The sequence below is a fragment of the Maylandia zebra genome, linkage group LG16, assembly GCF_041146795.1.
Source record: "Maylandia zebra isolate NMK-2024a linkage group LG16, Mzebra_GT3a, whole genome shotgun sequence".
Classification (NCBI taxonomy): domain Eukaryota; kingdom Metazoa; phylum Chordata; class Actinopteri; order Cichliformes; family Cichlidae; genus Maylandia; species Maylandia zebra.
Genome location: NC_135182.1, coordinates 30,904,420 through 30,924,854, shown reverse-complemented (window position 1 = coordinate 30,924,854; position 20,435 = coordinate 30,904,420). Strand labels below are relative to the sequence as shown.

The 20,435-nt window shown below is 41.7% G+C and overlaps 2 protein-coding genes across 4 annotated transcripts in view; one reads left to right on the top strand and one right to left on the bottom strand.

Moving 5' to 3' along the window:
* Positions 1 to 235, top strand: part of akap19 (A-kinase anchoring protein 19) — a 9,392-nt gene extending 9,157 nt beyond the window's left edge. Inside the window, exon 3 of the mRNA XM_076875260.1 lies at positions 74 to 235. The gene's annotated coding sequence lies outside the window, so the exon portion shown is untranslated. The remainder of the gene's footprint in view (positions 1 to 73) is intronic.
* Positions 1 to 20,435, bottom strand: part of hibch (3-hydroxyisobutyryl-CoA hydrolase) — a 22,415-nt gene extending 1,980 nt beyond the window's left edge. Inside the window, exons 1-13 of one of the 3 annotated variants that reach the window (XM_004559133.6) lie at positions 20,281 to 20,435; positions 19,947 to 19,989; positions 18,860 to 18,991; positions 17,845 to 17,929; positions 17,660 to 17,740; positions 17,466 to 17,518; positions 8,165 to 8,243; positions 3,160 to 3,305; positions 2,007 to 2,093; positions 1,843 to 1,901; positions 1,498 to 1,579; positions 544 to 663; positions 406 to 439 (exon numbers count right to left, since the gene is read on the bottom strand). In XM_004559133.6, coding sequence (XP_004559190.2) covers positions 406 to 439; positions 544 to 663; positions 1,498 to 1,579; positions 1,843 to 1,901; positions 2,007 to 2,093; positions 3,160 to 3,305; positions 8,165 to 8,243; positions 17,466 to 17,518; positions 17,660 to 17,740; positions 17,845 to 17,929; positions 18,860 to 18,991; positions 19,947 to 19,989; positions 20,281 to 20,312 — 1,033 coding nt within the window. In that variant the 5' untranslated portion in view covers positions 20,313 to 20,435. Of the gene's footprint in view, positions 1 to 405; positions 440 to 543; positions 664 to 1,497; positions 1,580 to 1,842; positions 1,902 to 2,006; positions 2,094 to 3,159; positions 3,306 to 8,164; positions 8,244 to 17,465; positions 17,519 to 17,659; positions 17,741 to 17,844; positions 17,930 to 18,859; positions 18,992 to 19,829; positions 19,990 to 20,159 lie in introns of those variants that run through there. The other 2 variants (XM_076875258.1, XM_076875259.1) reach the window with 2 other exon arrangements.

Here is a 20,435-nt window from a genome sequence, read left to right as displayed (position 1 = left end):
AGTCCCAGTATATACTTTAAATCTGAACCAAAAAACCAAAGCTTATTTTAAAAAGGCTGATCTCCCCTTCAAGGTTGTCTTCGTGTGTACCTCAGGACCTCTTCCAGCAAGCCTGATTTTTCAGATCTCCCCCTGAAGCTCATAATTTGCCTTTGTGCATATGTGCATGAGCTAAGCGCCTTCAGCTGAGCTGGAGGAGATGCACCAGGAGACGACCTCAAAGAGGAGATCGGCACGGTTTAAATCAGGTAACGTTTTAATCTCTTTATCATTTTCATTTTACTTTAGTTTACTGATCCTACAGTGTTTATTATGTTTGGTAAATCTATGTAAAAATAAGTTACAAGACTAAGTTTCATACCCATCCTCTTCTGCTTTTGTGTCCCCTGTACTGCAGTGACTTACCGGCTCGAACGCCTTCATAGAAATCACAGCCCCTCTGCAACACAACACAAACAATGCCTTATCACTCCCTGAAACACATCATCAGAGCTGAAATGTGAAACCACCTTGGGTTTCAGACTTCACTATGATGGTTTTTACCATGCAGGCCTGGCTCAGTCGATACTCCATCACCAGCACGTCCTGCAGGCTCAGAGCTGCGCCCGCCTGCAGCTGCTTGAGGGTGATCTTCAGGGACGTGGGAGACATTTTGGACAGAGTCTAGAGGAAGAGAAACCGTTTGTTTGTTTTACTCAGATTTGGCTTCATAATATCAGAACAGTCACAATCTAAGACAAATCGTTCCTTCTGTGGATTCTAACAGCCCCAGCTGTTACTTATACACATATAAACCTCTCAATAATGCCAGGATTTAGTCAGTGACAGCCGAAAGAGAGAAGGAAACTTTTAAAAAGATCATCAGCTCATCATCGAAATGCCAAAAAAAACCCAAGCTCTTTCCTCGTGCCCATGTCCAGACTCTACTTCCTTCTCACACGACAGCATTCAGAGAACATCCTTACATCCAGAAACAAAAATCACATCACAATTATTTCAACATGTAAATAAAGATTCATTAATAAAAACTTTTTTTTGTTTGTTTGCTTTGGTCTTGCTGAAGGTGAGAAGATCAAGCTCATGACTTTCCTGGTGAACAGATTTAAGAAGTGTGGTAGGTGAGGGAGGGAGGGTCATGTGACTCGTTTAATCTCGAGTGAAGTGGGACATCGCTTTTTAGGCTGTTTGAGGGAATTTTAGTGAATGAAGCCATGATAATTCACCCTGAAATCCCACTAAAGTGTCTTTAGCTCCAGCCAGCAGGGCACGGTGATTAACCTCATTAAGTACTCATTCTCAGGTAACTACTAATTACCAAAATGCACAGCGGAGCCAAATAACACCCCGGCTTCATTCCAGCTCTGTCTGTGGGTTTATCGGAGGGTGGTGTTCACCATCAGCCTCTGTAAGAGTTCGTGTTTTAAAGACAGCTGACTGTTGGAACAGAAGCAGCTGAACCGCACTCTACTTGAACTGAGCCGCAGAGGAGCAACGCACCTCAGTTTGTTTCTTAGCGAACTCTGAGCCGTCGGTCTTCAGGTTCTTCACAATGCCCTCCACACTGCTGGCGCTGAAGAGCCTGACAGGATTTAAAAGGACAAGAGACTGAAAATAAATAAAAGGCTGATAGTCTTTAAAAACAGAGCACAAAGAGATTAAAACCAGCACTGAAAGAGTGCATATAAGAGTACATATGGAGCCCTGAAAGCCGATTTCAGGAATACATTTCTGACTAAATACAGTGTTTCTGTAGATTTTCTTTATCTGTCACCAACAAAAACAGACTCCAGCTCACCTCCTGAACCTAGTTTAAGTATATTTAGGAAGAAAGTCATGGCCCACCTGTCTATATCAGAGAGGTGCTTTTTCAAGATGAAAGGCTTCTCAGCATCCAGACTGCTCTGTGGACAAAGAGCAGAAACAAAGAGTGAGATGCAGTAATGAAAATATACAGCTAGAGTCTAAGCCACATGTTTGTGTAAATGACTGGCTTCTTGGCTTCTAACCTGGCTCTGGTAGGAGTCTAGCACTCTGGAGACATCTTCAGCAGAGGGAGACTTCAAGTCCACGAGCTCCTTCTGCAGGTCTGGGATCTGTTTAATGCAAACGGAAAAAGTCAGTCTGCAGCTGATCTGTCGTTTATGATGTGTAGAAGTCTGACGTGTCAGCACATTCACTAAACATAGTTTTATCGTCTAATAAATAAACAGAATGTGAGGATTGTTATTCCCGACTAATGAAAAATTTAGGTTATGTTAACTCTGTTTATAGTTTCTCCATCTCAGTCGTCCTTGATCGCTTCCTGTTTGACTTTGACATTTTTTTGCGTGTATTGCTTTGTCTTTACTTTCTCCATTTTTCCTTCTTTGCAATTGCCTGCCCTGCCCTCATCTTCACCGCCTCTTCCTGCAGTCTCTCAGTTTCTTCTTTCAGCTGCTCCCTTTGCTTCACAGCAGGTCATCTGCTTCCATCTCATCCTATCCCAAGCATCCTCCTCTGTCCCATCAACCTTCTGAATGTCCTCCTTCACTACACTGATGAACTTACACTGAGGCCTTCATCAGGCCGACCTCAAATACCTCAGATTATACTTAATCTGGAAGTCATCAATGCAATAAAGTCTAAACTATAAATAAAAACAGATGCTAAAACAGTACCTGAAAGTAAAATGGAAAAATCAATCTAACACTTCAATCGGTAAGCTACCCTCTTAATGAAATTTGACTATCAGACCCCACCGATAATCTTGTTTCTTTCTCCTTGTTCATGTCAGCTCATTGCTAACACTCTGTGCAGATTCCTTTTGTTTTATTTACTCAGATTCAGAATTTGTGTATTTTGGCTCTTCTTGCATCAGCTCATTACCTCCGAGTCCTCTCTCCTATCTTATCTAACCCTTTGTCTTGTTGGTAAACTTCCACTGAGGTGAGATGTGTTTGTTTCTGCCCAAACCAAGGTTAGAGTCATAAACAACCTGCCGCCCACCGCTCTGACCTCATGCCAACAGCAAGAAAAACACAACTGGCCTCTGCGCCGGCCGGTGAATGCTGGCACCGTAAACAAGAGTGAGGCCTCCAGTGAATCAGCATCTGGCTTTCCAGTGCAGCTCTGACCTCACCCCCGCACTTCCAACACCTGAACTGAAAGCTCACACGGTACCTTCTTAGACTCCACAAAGTGAGTGGCAACCCCGGCTCTCTGCACATCCCGTCCTTTAAGTCGGAAGCCCGTCAAGGCAAGAAACAATCCCAACTTCCCCTGGAGCCTCGGCAGAAAATAGCCACCTCCCACATCAGGGAAAAGCCCTTTCAAAATAAAATGAAAAGCAGAGTTAATAACAGTTTGCACAGGTTTTTCATGAAAGCAGCATGCCTATTAATCAGTGACTTACACAAGCCAAGCAAGGGTTTTTATTATAATGACTTTTCCCTGAGAATAATCAATGGTTTTGTCCTAAAATATCATCCCCCCTCACTCTAAGACAATTTACACATGGTGGTATTCCAGCAAAAGGCCACTGGCACACTACAAAAGGCCAAATATGCAGCTTAGGAGAATTAATGATCATCATCACAATCTGCAGATTTAATCCGTTCGTTCTGTCCTTTCAATAATGTTTCCATTTGATTTCAATATTTCTGACAGGACGCGACAGTCCAGTGCTTACTGCGGGTTCTGTAGTGTGGCGAGAGGGGGGGATTAGATAAGCTGACCTGATTTATGGCTGAAAATGTAATATTATAAATGTGGCAGATTATGGCTGTTGTTCAGAAGGCTGGCAGGGCCGAGTTAAATCTGTTAATCCCGCCTCACGGGGGGTAACAGGGGTTACAGCGTGCTTGTGTGTGTAGATATAAAGATATGATGTAAGTACTGCTAGAGATGCTATTAATACAAAGACAAGTTTTCCTGGGGGAATAATTAAGTAATCTCAGGCACTGACAGCTACAGCTAAATCACGCCCATGTGATGCTTCAATGTTTGTGAACCAGTGCATTTACAGGTTCATATGGAGCCTCGTGTTCACCCGCTTTTGATTACATGTCATGTTACGTGAAAATACGATAAGTACATTTTAAAAACAACAGAAACACATCTTCTCTCCTTTTTGCCAATGATCTGCTGGGACTGAGACAACACGCAGTTATTGCCTCGTTATTGCTTGTTTATCTTTGCTATGACTTGTTTATCATAATTTTGGGGGTAACAAAAAGAACTCACTTTTTCATAGTTCGGCTCTGTTCCTCATGTCTAACCATTTTTTTCCCCTTCACACAGATGGAGGATGTCGTGATGACTTAAAGGTTAATGAGATTAATTCAATTAGACTGCAACAGACCATTTTATCCATCTAACAATCATATCCAGACTCCAAAATTTTAATAAGTGGACACATCCTGTTGTTACAGCAAAGCCTTTAATTCTACATCAGTAAATGTGCCCCTAATATGAGAACTACATCTCAAACATTTTCAGAGTTTACTGGCACTAAGTTTAAAGCTCCTGCAGCGTTTGAAACCCTGTCGTCTAACTCTGGAATACCACAGTGGAAAAAGCAAGATTCAGTCCACAGTGCGACTCTGGTTAAAGTAAACCAGCACAGACGAGAAGCTCTTGAGAGGATTCCTCCCCAGGATCAGGTCTAAAATAAGCTTGTGGGGTCTATAAGGCAGCTGCATTCCAGTGAAAAAGGCAGAAAAAGCTCGTCCCTGATGGAAAATCACGCGGTGTGAAGTTCCTGATTACCCAGGGGACGTGCTGATAACGGCCATGCGGTGACCTGCAAGTCGAGAGCTTTTAGTAAAAACAATCGTGACAATGTTATGACCATGGCAGCTGGGAAGGGGATTAGGCGAGATTTTCTGCTTGTCCTCGCCAAAGTGATGGGAGAGATTCAAAGCTAGCAGGAGACTCAAGAAACTTAACGGTGAGGTTAAAATCAAATTATTCTGTGTGCCAATTCATGTGCAAGAGAGCACGCCAAATGAAGAACTGACACTTTAAAACAGATCACATCCAGTGTAGAACATCTTTGCCCCATTATGGCCAATCCTGAGCATGGACGATTGAAATACTGGCCCATTTCCTCCCACTCCTTACTTTAGCCTAGCCTCTGACAAAACCCCAGACAAATATCAGAGCACATCGGCGGGAATCTCCTACTTTTTCTTGCTGCTACGCTCATTTCCTGTCCGCTGACAACATAATCTTCACCCTCCACCTCTCTCCAGACACCAGACCGACTCCACAGCGCTACACATCAGCAGAAGATTTATTATAAAGTCAGAGCCCAGAGTACTTCAGAATAATAAGTCTGACATGCTTCTGTTTGTATGTGTGGGTGTCAAATGAAGAATGGCTCGAGCGTCCTTGGAAGTTTGCACGTATGAGGGAGCGAGTGCACACAATCAATTTATCAGAACCTGAACAGACTCGGAAAAAATGAGCAGTGCCCACGCTGCAAAGCCCTCTCCTAATCCACTGACTCCAGGACCAACGTAATAAAACCTGCACAGAACGTTACAAAACACCCTGAGAACCTTTATGAAGACACTGACGACATTAACTGTTCGATCACAGCAACACAAACCCACTGTAACAAATACCTTTACAGTCATATCACTCTGGAAACAGCTTATACGCATTCACAGCAACAGAGCTGTGGTAATCCCAGTGGATTTCATTGACAACATGCTAGTTCACGGTACAATGTCGACTGCATTTGTTGTCACAGATTTGTTACTAATCTCCTCAGCACCTCAGCAGATGACCATCTGTCCACTAGAGACAATTAGCGAGAGAGGAACCTACAAGTTTAGTGTCTCAGTGGCCTTTTTCACTGGAGGACCTGCCTCACACTGCAACAGACAAAGATGTCCTACATGGTTCAGTTATGATGCTTTAAAAGATCTAACAGGTTAATGTAGCACTTTTTAGTTGGATCAGATCATTTTCTGGCTCCATATCAGGACACTGTAATCTATTATCTTTAAACATGCATGAAATAATTAAAGAATTTGACCTTCTACAACTCTTCAGCAACTAACACACTGACAGATGATTTTTGCCGAAGGATTCAAAGGATGTGATTTTTATGTTTGCTTCCAAAGACTGTAGGTCTGGGCCTCTTTGCTTAGGCTGCTGCCCCCGCGACCCGGCCTCGGATAAAGCGGATGAAGATGGATGGATGGATGGATGGATGGATGGACTGTAAAAAGATGGATGTAGGAATATGTTAAACCTTCACTCTTTCTAATTGCCAGCAGAAGGCGAAAAGGCCTCTGGTTGTATACAAGTCGATGAGAAAACTGAAAGTTTCACTAGTTTCAGTTCATGCTGGATAAAATATGATAATTTTGTTTGACACCTACTGGAGTCAAAAAGGAGAATTATGCCAGCGAGGCTGGTGCAGGACATGTTACTAGGATGAACTGGATTAGAAATGAGCACATCAGAGGGACAGCTCAGGTTGGGCTGAGATGGTTTGGACATGTGCAGAGGAAGGATAGTGGATAATATGGAGCTGCCAGGCAGGAAGAGAAGAAGAAGACCACAGAGAAAGTTCATGGATGTATAGAAGGAGGACACAAGTTTTCTCAGTTTTGCTAGAGTGGCTAAATTTAATGTAGCATTTCTTAAAACATATTTTTAGAAAGTTTAGTCAAGAAGTTTAGTAAACTCCTGACATCCACCTGCAGAGCATTGGCCTTTCCTGCTCTGTGACTGTTTGAAGTCCTGGATTTGTCTCTTCCCTTCTGGGTGATGCAGTGTGTTTGTTTCCCTATCTCCCTGGAGGCTCAGATAAAAAAAAAAAACAAGTTTCTGTGTCAGAAGGCAGCAACAGGAGTAGAACAACATACAGCCTGCTTTTCTATCACTGACATGTACGTCTTCCAGGAAAAGATGAATCATATATGGGAAAAGCAGCTGTTACTGACGACAGCTGCACCGCTGGATCACCTCTCAGTGGGCTCGGCTCTTCTATATCAATCTTTTTTTACACACAGAAAGTGATGTGCTGGTCCAGCGAGTCCACACACTTACCACTACTGCATTTAGCAAGTCCAACTAAGCAACCACAGCAACCCATTTAAGGGTTCCTGAACTACTACCAATTTAAAATACACTATGACACTGCCGCTTCAGTCTCCTATGAATAATTTTAAAGTTTTTTAGTTGGCTTAGAAAAAGAAGCGCCACCAAACGCTGCAGTTCCTCTAATGCCCACTTGAGGCTCTCTACAAAAGTGACCCACTCCTCATAGACCCCCACGTTTAAAGGGAGCATAAAACAACATGTTACCGCCTGGTAGAACAACATGTACAAGGGTGATTCCTTTTAAATAATTATAATTCATGCTTCCTTTGCTTGACAGGTGGCACACCTGATTGCTGTCTGTTAGGCTTCTTATAATCTGTTCTAATCCCTGAACAGGACCTCTTGAACATTTCTGTGTTGGTGAACAAAGTTTGAAGTTAATTTTGCAAATTATGGTCAGAAGGGACGATTACCCAGAGTATTTTCATTGGCTAACAACCTGTCAATCACAAGTCGCTGGCCAATGAGCATGCAGTGGCCTCAGTTTCTCAGTCAGACCCACCCCGCTCAAGATGGTGACAGCGAATATGCCCCGCTTGTTTATTCTGCTGTTAGCTCAGCACTTCACCCTCTTGTCCATGTTGAATTACTTTTGGCTCCAAAAAGACAAAATGGCAGCAGATAAACTGCAGCCCAAAAACAATTGGTGACATCATCATCATCTTATCTACCGCCTTAAAAAGTTCTAAAGACTAAATATTCCTATTTTTAGATTACTGAGCTTCTGTTTTCCAAACTGTCTGAAAAGGTCTTTTTGTGATTTGTACCATTGCTGAAGATTAAAGGCTTAAACGCTGGACTTACTTTTTCCACCCTGCCCATTTTAGCAGTTCATTTTCAACACTTATTTAGGAATGAGGTCATCAGCAAACTGCACTGAATGCAAATCACTCTTCTGCTCGTGTTTGGCTCCCCAGCTTCAAATGCAGACAGACCTTGTATGTGAACTGGGTCCAGCTTGAAATCATTGCTCCTACATAATTAATATTCTAGATATACACTCCCACTGATGTGGGCCAACCCTTGCCACTGAGCACTCCCTCAATCAGGCAGATCGCAGGCTTACCAATGGCAGTCTCTGGCATCGCAAACAGCGTCTTCTCAGTGGCCACTCGAAACCGTCCGTGAACTGAGAGACCCACGCCCTACAGGTATAAGAGAACACGTTTTAAAATAATTAGAGAAATAAAATAAAAGTCATATGATAGAATAGAGTAAAATTAAAAAAAAGAAAAAAAAAAGAAAAAGGAGGGATCAGTGTCATTAATGACCGTCACCTCTACAGAAAGCTGGAGACTCAGATGAAAATTGGCTGAAAAAAGTAAACCAGGTTAACCTGTCAAGAAAGTGTGTGTGTGTGTGTGTGTGTGTGTGTGTGTGTGTGTGTGTGTGTGTGTGTGTGTGTGTGTGTGTGTGTGTGTGTGTGTGTGTGTGTGTGTGTGTAACTCATGCAGCTCCCAGCAGGGAGAGAGGTGAAGGCTAATGAGCAGTGTTGGCCAGAGGACATTTCCAGCACAGTAAGGTGTGTGTGTGTTATATTATAAGGTTGCCTTGGAAACAACATCCCCTTGCATACCTGAATGCATATGGCCCTGCAGATAGGCAGGAAAATTACACTACCTGATTGTTCATTATAACTGAAGTACCTGTCAATTGGAAGCTTTTATTTTGAAGGTCAAATATATATCTGCAATAACAGTGTTAGACGTTCAAAGAGAACATTGTTCAATCCAAAAAAAACCCAACACATAAAAATGTTTGTTGTGTAAAAGCTGCTGGTGTATCTCAGTTCATCCCAATGCCGAGTGTCTGTTGGTGGTGGGTTATGGCGTTTGCTGTTGTAACGTTCAGGCTTCAACGTTCTCACCTCTCACTCACTTTGTGAATTTGACATGTGTGTAATTAGACAAAGGAAGGAGTAAATGGCTCTTACAGGGGTGGATTTTACCCCGAACTACAATCTTTTCTCAACTCTAACCAGGTAGTTTTATAACCTGAGCTTGATCATCAACTCATCAATTAAAAAAGCAACATCAAGTGCAAAACACAACAGAGTCCAGTCTGCTGTCCAGTGTTCTGATATCAGAAATCCCGAGGTCTCAGTCCGAATTTACAACTGGATCACTTCTTAAAATCTGACATTCTACTCAAAAAGTTGGAGAAGCCAAACCAACGCTGACTTTGTTGATGAATTGTTGAATGGCTCTAGCTTGGCACGGAGAAAGCTTTACTGGAACATGTTCAAGTTGGGTGTGACATCACTCCCAGCTCTGACATCCAAAGTTAAAAAGATTACGGCATAATGCGACTGCCATCACTCCAACGTCTTAATGCGGACTTTGTCAGGATCGTCACCTCTTGGCGGCCAGTACTTCCACAGTAGCTCTGTCAAAGTGCCAACGCCAAAAATGACACGACGTGTGAGAATGTGTCGATCCACAACATTCAAAACTGTAATTTATGTGGACAGCAACAATAAAAAAAAGATATAAAAACAGGAAGCGATACACAAACCCTCAAAATCAGGATTATTTAACTTGAGGACCCACTCGCTCCATTATCATGATGGAAACCTTTAGCAGTGGACTCCCCAAATTAAAAGACCCCCATTGATAAATTCAGGGATCTGGCTTAATGAGTTTGGGTTTGAATGTGTAGCAGACTCTGTGTACACAGTTCTTCTGCTCTCACTACACCAGTGTATTAATACAACCCACAATCCTGACTTTATGAATGTGGGCTTTATGATTACACTCGTGGCATTTCATCAATAAAAATAGTTTAAATCTGTGTGACATTTAACCGATGCCAACATCCTGTGATGTGTCGGGGAGTCGATGTAACGCAGACCAACATTCGTTGTTAACTAACCACCAGTAATTATTAATTAAACCACAGAACTGGTGTCACAATACAGTTTAATAAGGGCCAACCTTTTTTTCAGTGTCTGAAGATTCTATATATAAAGGATCATGTTTGAATAACAGATATAAATTTAATCTCACATAATTCACATGGCACTCCAACCTCTCGTCCAAATTGGTACAAAAACAATTTGGTGGTGTAGAGAAACCAGCGTAGCAACACCAAAGTCTTCCTATAAGCAAAACTTCACACCTTTTTTACCTGACAATTATATGATGTAATTCTTTGAATGTCGGCATGGATCTGTTATTACTGCAGCCTGTACAAAATCCAGCAGCTCGTCTTTAGACAGGAATGAAATGCCATTGGTCACATCTTCACATGTTCATGTTTTTAAAGAGTCTCGCTGGTTTGGCGCCACCCTACTTAAGAGACCTTTTACAGGTTTGTGGTTTTTATTGTGGATTTTTGGGTATATTCATAGTCTGCTTAATGACTCTTGTGTATAATGTATGTATGTATTTTGTACAGCCTGTGCAGCATTTTGGTCAGCTGAGGTTCTTTTAAATGTGGTACAGAAATAAACTAAATTAAAGCCATGTACATACAGAAAAATAAGGTTTTTCAGCTTTTTCCCTGCACAAGTTACAGTCCTACTATTCCCTTGTGAATCAATGTAGCAACATGACTGGCTGATATTTCCTCTTTCAATTGGCGGCACCATCCAGCATCTTAACATTTCAGAATTGTCCCACTGATTTCTATTCGTTTTTTTTTTTTAATTTTTTGGCACCTTGCTATCGTCTTACTGTATATGCACTCTATGAGTCAGCACTACTAAAGATCAATCATGCTGTCATTTAGTGCAAAGTAAAGGTTGTTACCTGCTGAGGGATCAATCACAGCCAAAACAACAGCAGCTGATTGATTACAGCTGACAAACTGTCTTTATCTTGATCTCAGCGATCAGCAAAAGAGTTCAGAGCTGGACAGCAGCGCTGCTGGATCCGCCTCACAGCAGAGAGATAAACGACCACAGGGGAATAAAAATATCTGATCACTGGAGACTAAACAGGCCTCTGCCAAGAGAAGTTGCTCCTCTGGAAGACCCAGAACCCAAAAACCTTAAAAAAAAAAACACCATTGGGGACACAGGCCTTTGCATTTATTTCATGATGACATTTCTCAAAAAAAAAAAAAGTTAAGGATGGATTTACATGAGAATTTTTCCAGAGGTGAGGCTTTGCCCCACTCAGAAGTGGGTCATTCATTATAAATATACTGAATTTTAAAAAGTTCCCACCAGACCCCGTCAAGCTGATTTTTTTTCTATGCATGCAAAATTTCACTGTCATACTATGAATATTTTCAAACTTTCAGGTCTTCAAAGTATATACAGGTAAGCTGAAATTTTGCACCTTCTTCCAAGCATTTTATCAGAGACACCGACATGCAAACCCTGTGAGATCCAAACTTGCTCAGGACCTACAATGGTTTGATCGATGTGATACAGCTAAACTTCCAGTGCTTGTTTCTGTTCCTCCGCATCACAGACATTAAAGTGGTGATGTTTATCCAAACTCTCTATGTTTATACACAATCCTTCATTTAATCGTGGGTAATTATTAATCTCTGGCTCCGTTTCAAAGCGTCTCTTTTATCCAGTATCCCCTGCCCTTCCCTGATCCTAGTTAGATCAACACAGAGAGACTGAGGAGGAGCTTCTTCCCGCAGGCGATACGGTCTCTCAATCACACCACCACACAGTACTGACCCACACATATGGTTCTTACACACACTGGACTTTCTGGACATTGTTTTTGCACAACACTGGTCACTATATTCTTCATTTCCAGTTAATACTTGTACAGCTGCTGTTATTGTGTATATATTTATTTATATTTAGATTTCTTCATACATTCTTATATAGTTCTATATTGTGTATTGTGTATTTTGTTGTACAGTTATTTTATTTTCAACTTTAATTTATATATTTTATCTTATTCTTCCCAGTTAAATTTACCCTTCATTCTAATTTGTGTTGTACAGTTATTTCATTTTTAACCTTAATTTATATTTTATTCCTTCCTAGTTAAATTTACCCTTTTTAATTTTGCATATTTATTTCCTATCTTATTCATAGCCTTTCCTTTTTTGTTTTCTTTAGGTCACGAGCAGTTGTCCAAGCATTTCACTACATATCGTACTGTGTATGACTGTGTACGTGACAAATAAAAATTTGAATTTTGAATTTTTTTTTTTTTTTTTTATACCGGATGTAAAATGGTAAATGGTAAATGGCCTGTATTTATATAGCGCCTTACTAGTCCCTAAGGACCCCAAAGCGCTTTACATATCCAGTCATCCACCCATTCACACACACATTCACACACTGGTGATGGCAAGCTACATTGTAGCCACAGCCACCCTGGGGCGCACTGACAGAGGCGAGGCTGCCGGACACTGGCGCCACCGGGCCCTCTGACCACCACCAGTAGGCAACGGGTGAAGTGTCTTGCCCAAGGACACAACGACCGAGACTGTCCAAGCCGGGGCTCGAACCGGCAACCTTCCGATTACAAGGCGAATTCCCAACTCTTGAGCCACGATTGCCCTAAACAAGAGTGGTTACGGTTTGCAGTTGTAGCATCTATTCTCATGGTGATGTGTTCGTAAGAACTCTGTGCAGTTTAACTTTTACTTCCATCTACAGCTGTGGAAGCTATATGAACCTTCAAGTGTAAACTATGCTCTTTAACTGGCACCTTTTATTACATGTTATGGGAATGACTACTTTGTGGAAACAGTCTGGTTTTTAAAAGCCATAAATGTGTTTTTGGATGGCAACAACAGTTGCTCACTTTTATCTTGAGTTGTCCATCGCATGTATCTATGGGTCCTAAAGACAACACTTTTAAACTTTGGGCTCAAAAGGTGGAGAGGGCTTACGTACTGAAAGACCCACCTCCTATTCTTTTCATACCTCTCCATTCATCTCCTCCAGGCCTCCTTTCTTTGGGGTTTGTGTTTGTTTGCTTAATCTGTGTGAAGCTCTTTGGTTTCACTGTTTCCATGTTGATGTTTGTTACAAATGTAATTACAAAAATACATAGAATTTACATTTCAACAAACGAGCGAGTGCTCCTCATCTGCATCTATTTTTAGTAACCAGATGAGTCATGTAAAGCGACGTGACCTTGAACTGTACGATTGATGTACCGAGTGTTGAGATTTAAATATATATTTTAATGCTTATTTGCTGATTATATTGTTTTATGTATAAAAGAGGGCCAGCTTTGAGACTAGGTCAGGCTGACAGGAAACTACATGTTTTTTGTAGAGTATGAGCAACAGACAGAGTGAAACTAAGTTCAGACAGGTTGCCCTGGCAAAAGACCTCAGAAAGGGGAAGTTATTCCAAGCTGCACAGGAAGTTTTAGTGCACAGGCATATTAATAAATCAGACACAGAAAAGAGGAACTGAGTAGAAGGAGTTTGTTTGTAATGAAACTGTGTGTGTCACATGTGACGTGTGTGACGTCTGAGGTAACAAAATAACACCATATAAGACACATGTTGAGCTTGTAATGTTAGAGATCCTGCAACTGGCGTTTGGGCTGTGCAGGGGTCTCTCTCTTCCGTAAGATGATTGAATTAAAAGAAATATAAATGTTTTGACCACTATGAGTCGGGTTTTTCTCTGTTCTATCATGGGGATAAAAAAACAAACAAAAAAAAAACGGGTTTTAATACGAGTAAATCACGGTATCAAATTCAGCCAAAGGGCAGAAATAACATATCCTGAAAATAACTGTGGGAAAGCTTACTTCTTTTACGAAGAAAGAGAAAGACAAATGAGAAAAAGAAGGATGGCTGAAAGCAGCCTGTGGAACAAGAGGCCGTTTAATCACATTACTCGAGTTTCACCATAAAAGTAGTGGAATACTGCGAAGCGCTGGTATAGAGCCTTATAAGAACATGTCTCCAGATCCTCCTGTAAACAACGCCAATTTGTCAGCAGACGAGCGTGTTTACAACTTAAAAATTTACAACTTGGCTGGTGAAGCTTAGAGTGCTGAAGATTGTGGAGGCATTCCTGAAGCCCTCTTTAGGATATCTGGGTTATTATGACGTAGTTGTCACACAAATTTGGCTTTGCATAATCAGAAATCAGTAGGTGAGACTGTGAGTGAGAGTGGAAAGTCTGTCACTTACACACCAAGTGACAGATGTCTGTTTGGACACAACAGTTGAGTTACTCTCCACATCGCTCTCACTCACAGAATTCCCCTTTAAAACAACTACACAGGCTCTGGATGGAAAACGAAAACCTTAAAACAGAGATTAAAAACCTTGTAGGCACTCCTTTCATGAGGCTATCAGGAAAAATGTAAACAGGAACTCTTTACTCCAAGGAGACAGAGATCAGAGTCATGCAGCTCTGGGCAAATATCTATCAAACGGGCAGCATTTCCCTTTACGAGCCATCTTAAATACAAAGTGTTCTCACTATGTAAATGTTTGAAATCTAAAGTGCAAGCACAGAAGGACAGGGACGCAGTGTCTGCTCAAACAAAGCACGGTGGATTAATAAGGAGCATTTCACAGAGCTTAATTCAGTGGACTTTAAACAAGGTGAGCGTTGACTGATGTGCGTGAGATGTGATGGGATAATCAAACAGTTTGTCTCTGACTGCTATCTGACCTGCCTTTTACTCCCTGGTGGTTTGTTATCGCTAATGTAATAAGAAAATATGTTCTTTGTGGGGGTTCTGCCCTGAGCTTGGAGCAGATCTGCGATCAGGGGCCTCTTGGACTTGTCCTTATATAGAGCTGCCCCTTTCCATCCAGTTATGCGCATTAAACAGCAACCACCCTCAGGATGGTTTGCTCTGACATTAGTGTCGCCTCAGTGCTGACGTGACACATTGAAGAGGTCGACTTCAAATCGCTTTAGTTCCAGAGACATAACTCATCACACAGAAGTGATTTCTCTGTGTGGAAATCACACGATTCAACAAACATCACAGTTTTTGATGGGCTGATGACCAGAGCTGACTTCAAAAAACCACACAATGCAGCACGCATGAGATCCATCCAGCATTTTACTTCATGCTGTTGTTCTGACACACAAATTACAGCTTCTGTCAGTCTTGGAAAACATCATCATCATCATCGTGGCTGTCTAAACACAGAGCAAGCCAAGAAACAAGATGATTTCTGGTTCACAGCTCTGGGGATTCATCTTCCTGTAAAATGTACTCCATAAAAGTGGAAGCAAGGTGTTATAACCTCAGGATAATAATGCTTGGAAACTCAGGGGCCACTTTCAGGACGTTTACTGACCACTTTCAGAAACATCCACAGTTAGCCACAACACATACAGGAACCTGTTTTCCACATGACATTCTGATGGGGAAAACCCTTAAAAACCTCTGAAGGTTCCGGGGTGTAAGGCCCCCAAACATACATTAACACCAATACTCACTACAACACAATCAATATTTATTTATGTAGTTTATAAAAGTGCTTTAAAGAAAATAATCTGAGATAATGATACATTTAGAAAGTGGGTAAAAGAAAAAAAAACATTCAGACAAAGACTGTTCAATGCTCTGTATGTGAAGCTGAGGATTTTAAACTGGCACCAAGTAATCTAGTGAGCCAGTGAAGGGACATGAGCAAATCAGGGGACCGTCTGTTGGAGCTACTGAGGTGATTTAGGGCAGATTTACTGAGCTCTTCAACAGAAACTATAAATCTTCATTTAATAACATTTCTCAGGTGAAAAACTGGATATCAGCAGCAAATAAGTGCTAATATTAAATTTCCTGTCCCAAAGACAGCAGATATAAAATGAATAAGAGGGGACCCAGGTCTGAGCCCTGTGGGACACCACAGAAAAAGAAAATAAAAAGGGGTTTAGTAGAAAAACCTGCAGAAAGGCTGAGAATCTACTTGTTGAAGTCAAAACCAAATGTTTTCCAGATGGTTTTGACCAAAGCAGAGCTAAAAGGAGGAGTTTGGGCAAGTCAGTCCCATCTCAAGGTCCACTGAAACTTTGCATCTGTAGTTACAGACAAAACTAAGATGTCTTCCGCTCCCACAGTTTTATTCGACGTTGCTTTTCCAGTGATTTGATTCTTGTTGTTAATTCTCCTTTAGCAGTTTTTCTTTTCATGCTAATGAGGTTTTATGTTAATTACAACAATAAAGTTCTCGATCCAAAATTAAACGCTGTTTAGCGTCTGATGAATCTGACTGAAAGAGTGTTTGTTGAATAAATTCTGGAAAGACCGGCAAGACAAACACCAGCACATTTTCTCTGCTTGCTATGTCTCCCGTTATCCATGACTGTAATCCGTTTTCACTCCCAATGTAACTGGGATCACTGACATAATGCATTCCCTAACCCTAACCTCACCTCAGAGTGGGTCTGTTGTGTTATTTTCCTTATTTTCTGTTCTGTTGGTGGATGCTAGAACCAGTTTGAAAGGTTTTGAAAGGTTTATTTTAAGTCTTGCCTGTGTATGATGTAAGATAGATTTAATATTTTCATTTCAGACTAAGAAACTCCACCCTTATTTAAACCTACCGATTATGAGGGGTAGCCGATCAGAACAAAGCTAGCTTACTGGGGGAGAGGCTAAAAAAAAAAGCACCAAAGGCCAAATTAACCCTTGCTCCACTTTGAGGATCCACTGCTACTTATATTTACAGAGAAGCACTGGATTTCTGTACTGTAGGTACTTCCCAGCCTCCAACCTGGATCGTCTGCTTGTAAGGTGAATGTGTTAACCACTACACTTTCAAAATGCAAACACAGGTGCATGAATATGAACTCTCGCTACCTGGTATCTCCATCAATATACTGTAATTAATAACAGGCCTCCTTTAATGAAAAAACTAAGTCCTAATTATCAAACTTCCCCCTAAATATGTGAAGAGCAGCCTTAATGCCCTTTCACCAGTCGTTTCAGACCTAAACTGGTCCTTACAACAGTAGCAAAGCACGCCCACACATATGCACACAGACAAGGTCGTGATGACTAATGAGCCAATGGGATACTGGCTGCTGTGAGTGACCTCGGTGACACCTCAGGAGTGACATCACCATCAAGGTCACATCAGAGATTCAAGCCTCACAGCATCTCCTGTAACCAGGTGAGTTGAACCGTGCATGTGTGCAGCTCTGCATGTATGACACTACACTAAAAGTACCAGTTCATATTCCACCCAAATCTGACACCTGGAGGGAAAGACTAGTGGCAGCAACAATGATTTGTCACTTTACATTTCATCCAATCAGAGGCCACCTTGCCACTGGCAGCAGGTAACAGGAGCAGATAAATCTCCACCGACACCTACTGGCAGACTTTCACATAACATTTCATGAGAAAAAAAACAAAACAAAAACGTTTTTCATGCCTACAATTCATGCCAGTAATGGCAAACAGTATCCATCCTGAACTTTATAATACAGGATAAAAACTCAAACTCACCCCTCCCATTGTTATGCCATCAATAAGGGCGATATACGGCTTCCGGTACGATCCTTGAAAGAAGAAATAAAAGGTATAAGAACAATGTGAAGCTGCCAGAGTGTTTGGATAAGTGAATGAAAACAGACAGGTAACATTTTTATTAAACAAAATAAATAAATAGATACATACATAAAATTAAATAAAATACATACCAATAGCATTGTTCAGAATATATTCCTCACGAAAGAAGTCCTGGGCAAGAGAGTCTCCGACCTTCCCGGCCTCTGTTACAGCTGAGAGGGGGAAAAAAATAAGATAAAAACAGTAATCGGTCACACAGGTCAACATAAAAACTCATCTGAAACTGATACCTGAACCTTGAAGGCAGCTTGCTTACCTCTAATGTCTCCACCTGCACAAAAAGCTTTGTCACCTGCTCCTTTAATGATCACGATGTCCGTCTCGTTGTCGCTTTCCCATTTCTAGATTCCCAAACAAGGCAAAACACAGTTTTTGTTTACAGGAAATCTTCCTTTATTCAAAAACCTGCCTTAAAGTTATCGTTATTAAGTTATAGAGACTGCATGAGCAGCTACATCTGTGGTTTAAAGAGTGTGAAAAGGGATCTTTGTACAGAAATACAACCAAACATCTTCAGGACAGGTGAACCTGACAGATCTTTCACAATGTCGAACTACACATCGGTAAAAAATGAAAGGAAAAGAAAAAACCTGTGCTCAGTGTGATTCTTCAGTACTTGTTTATCCAAGTTTCTGGAATGCTACCGGACGGATGAACACTACTACTTCTTTTGTTACTTCCTTTAGGGGTTGCTGCAGTGTGTTATCTGCCTCCCTACCATCCTCCTCTGTCCCACATGACCACCTCCTTCACTACATCCATGAATATCCTTTGAAGTCTTCCACTTTTCTTCCTTTCTTTCAGCTCTTTATTAAACATTATTTGTCCAATATATCTACTATCCCTCCTCTGCACATGTCCAAACCATCTCAGCTTTGCTTTTCAGACTGTCCCCAAACTGCCCAGCTCCCACATTCTCAGTTTGAGACTGACATCATGGAGATATTTGCTCCATAATAAGGAAATAATGACATCCCACAGCCCGCTGATAGCCTCATGTCATCCTTTTTTCCTTTTCATCCCTGTGAGTTGTTCATGCTGTAGATATAAAGAAGTGGTTGCGGTACTTTAGCATCTACGGAAGAAGAGTAAGTATTAACGGAGTAACTGTTCTGTTTTGGGAGTTTAGGTGACAGGAAATTTCAAACATCTCAACAAAAATCAGCTCACTGAGCCCCTCTTTGATCGCTCAGGACCTGGTGGTGCGTGGACAAGGAAAGGTCAAGATTTTTCTTTTAATTCGTCACATACCAGATTTTGATACTACATACCTTGAGCTGGGGGTAGATTTGCCGGATCATGGTAAGGTTGAGGGCATTCAGGACTTTGGGTCTGTTCATGGTGATCACACCGGTTCTGCCCACCTTCTCCAGGAGAACCTCCGGTTCTGCATGACTCGACATCTGTAGAGCAGAGACAGGAAACCTCTATAGAAATATCTCAAAAACACTGAAAGACAAACACATTTCAACATCCACTGATCCAGGTAATGAGGAAGCAGTACAACCAAATGTTGGGGATCAGGATCCAGGAGGCTCCCTGATGCCCAACACTCTTCAAATCCTTATAGTGTGGAGGAGTAGTGGCTCTACTCTGATCGGACTCCTCAATCATTTAAACAAATCAGGACGGCGCAGTTGGTTCGACCCTACAGATTCTGCTGCACAGCCTCTTAACAGGTTATGGACCCCAGACTGACAGCAGTACTTGGCTCTGATTTTAGAGAAGTTCAGTACAGCTGTGAACCCATGGTGCAGCTCAACTTGCTGCCATTACCTTAAACTCAGCTTGGATGTGATTTGGGGATGGCTGGGATTTAAAGTGATCACCTTTTGCATTTGCTGGCCCTATTTTTTACTTTGAAGGCTGAAACCTGTACACTCTTCAGCAGTTGGTTCTCCTCGTTTTTGCCAGCAGATACTTGTTTGTGTTGTGTTGTTGCTCATTACTAGTTTAAGTTTTTTTTAAACTCAATGACATCAAAACAAATTTTTCTCTTGCACCTTCCCTCCAGCTTATCCTGCAAACTTACGGTTCCCCCCTTTAAACGAGCCAAGCTAAAGGCCATCATCACTTCAATAGAGGGAAGAGTCAATGTATGAAGGTTACTGATAGGTATGACTAATGATTAAAACTGATAAGGTTTTATTGATACCAATGCCATTACTTATTGATCCAGTTCCCTCACTAATTTATTTATGATTTATTACTCCAGTAACCCCCAGTGTTTCCAACACGAACCAGAAGAAAGATGTAGTAAACTCAGCAGGGAAGCAGATTCTGTGTTCCTGCGCATGTCTGATGTGAGTGAAATAATCAGAGGCGGCAGTGGACCATGCTGCTGCTACAACTTCTCACCATGTGAGCCTGGATTCGCTGCAGCCTGCAGAGGGACCTCAGTCTGGAGGAAACAGCAAACACACGGAGCATTGATGACGGTTAATAAGCAGATCTGAATTAACTGGTTCAACTTACACCGCGGGGTAGCAGATACCCCGGCTACAAACACACAACCAGTCCTAGCAGGTGAGTGCAGGAAATCAGCTGACAGCCTTATATTGGTGAACAAACCTGCTGGGTCACTTTAGTGTATCTACTTGTGCCGTCCATAGCTCGTTTATGAGCAGAGACGGTCATTTAAATGTGCCAGAGGAAAAACAAGCCGGTTGCACCTCCCAGGTGAGGCTCGTACCTGTACGCAGACGTCAGGACCGTCAGGGACATGATGATTTTTGACCTGTGCCGCGGGGTCAATAGCAGAACCTCTACAGCCTCGAGTTTCAACGTTTACTTCCTGGAAGCGGGGATGAGCTCCCGCTGATTGGTGGGTGTCGGTGACGCCAGAGC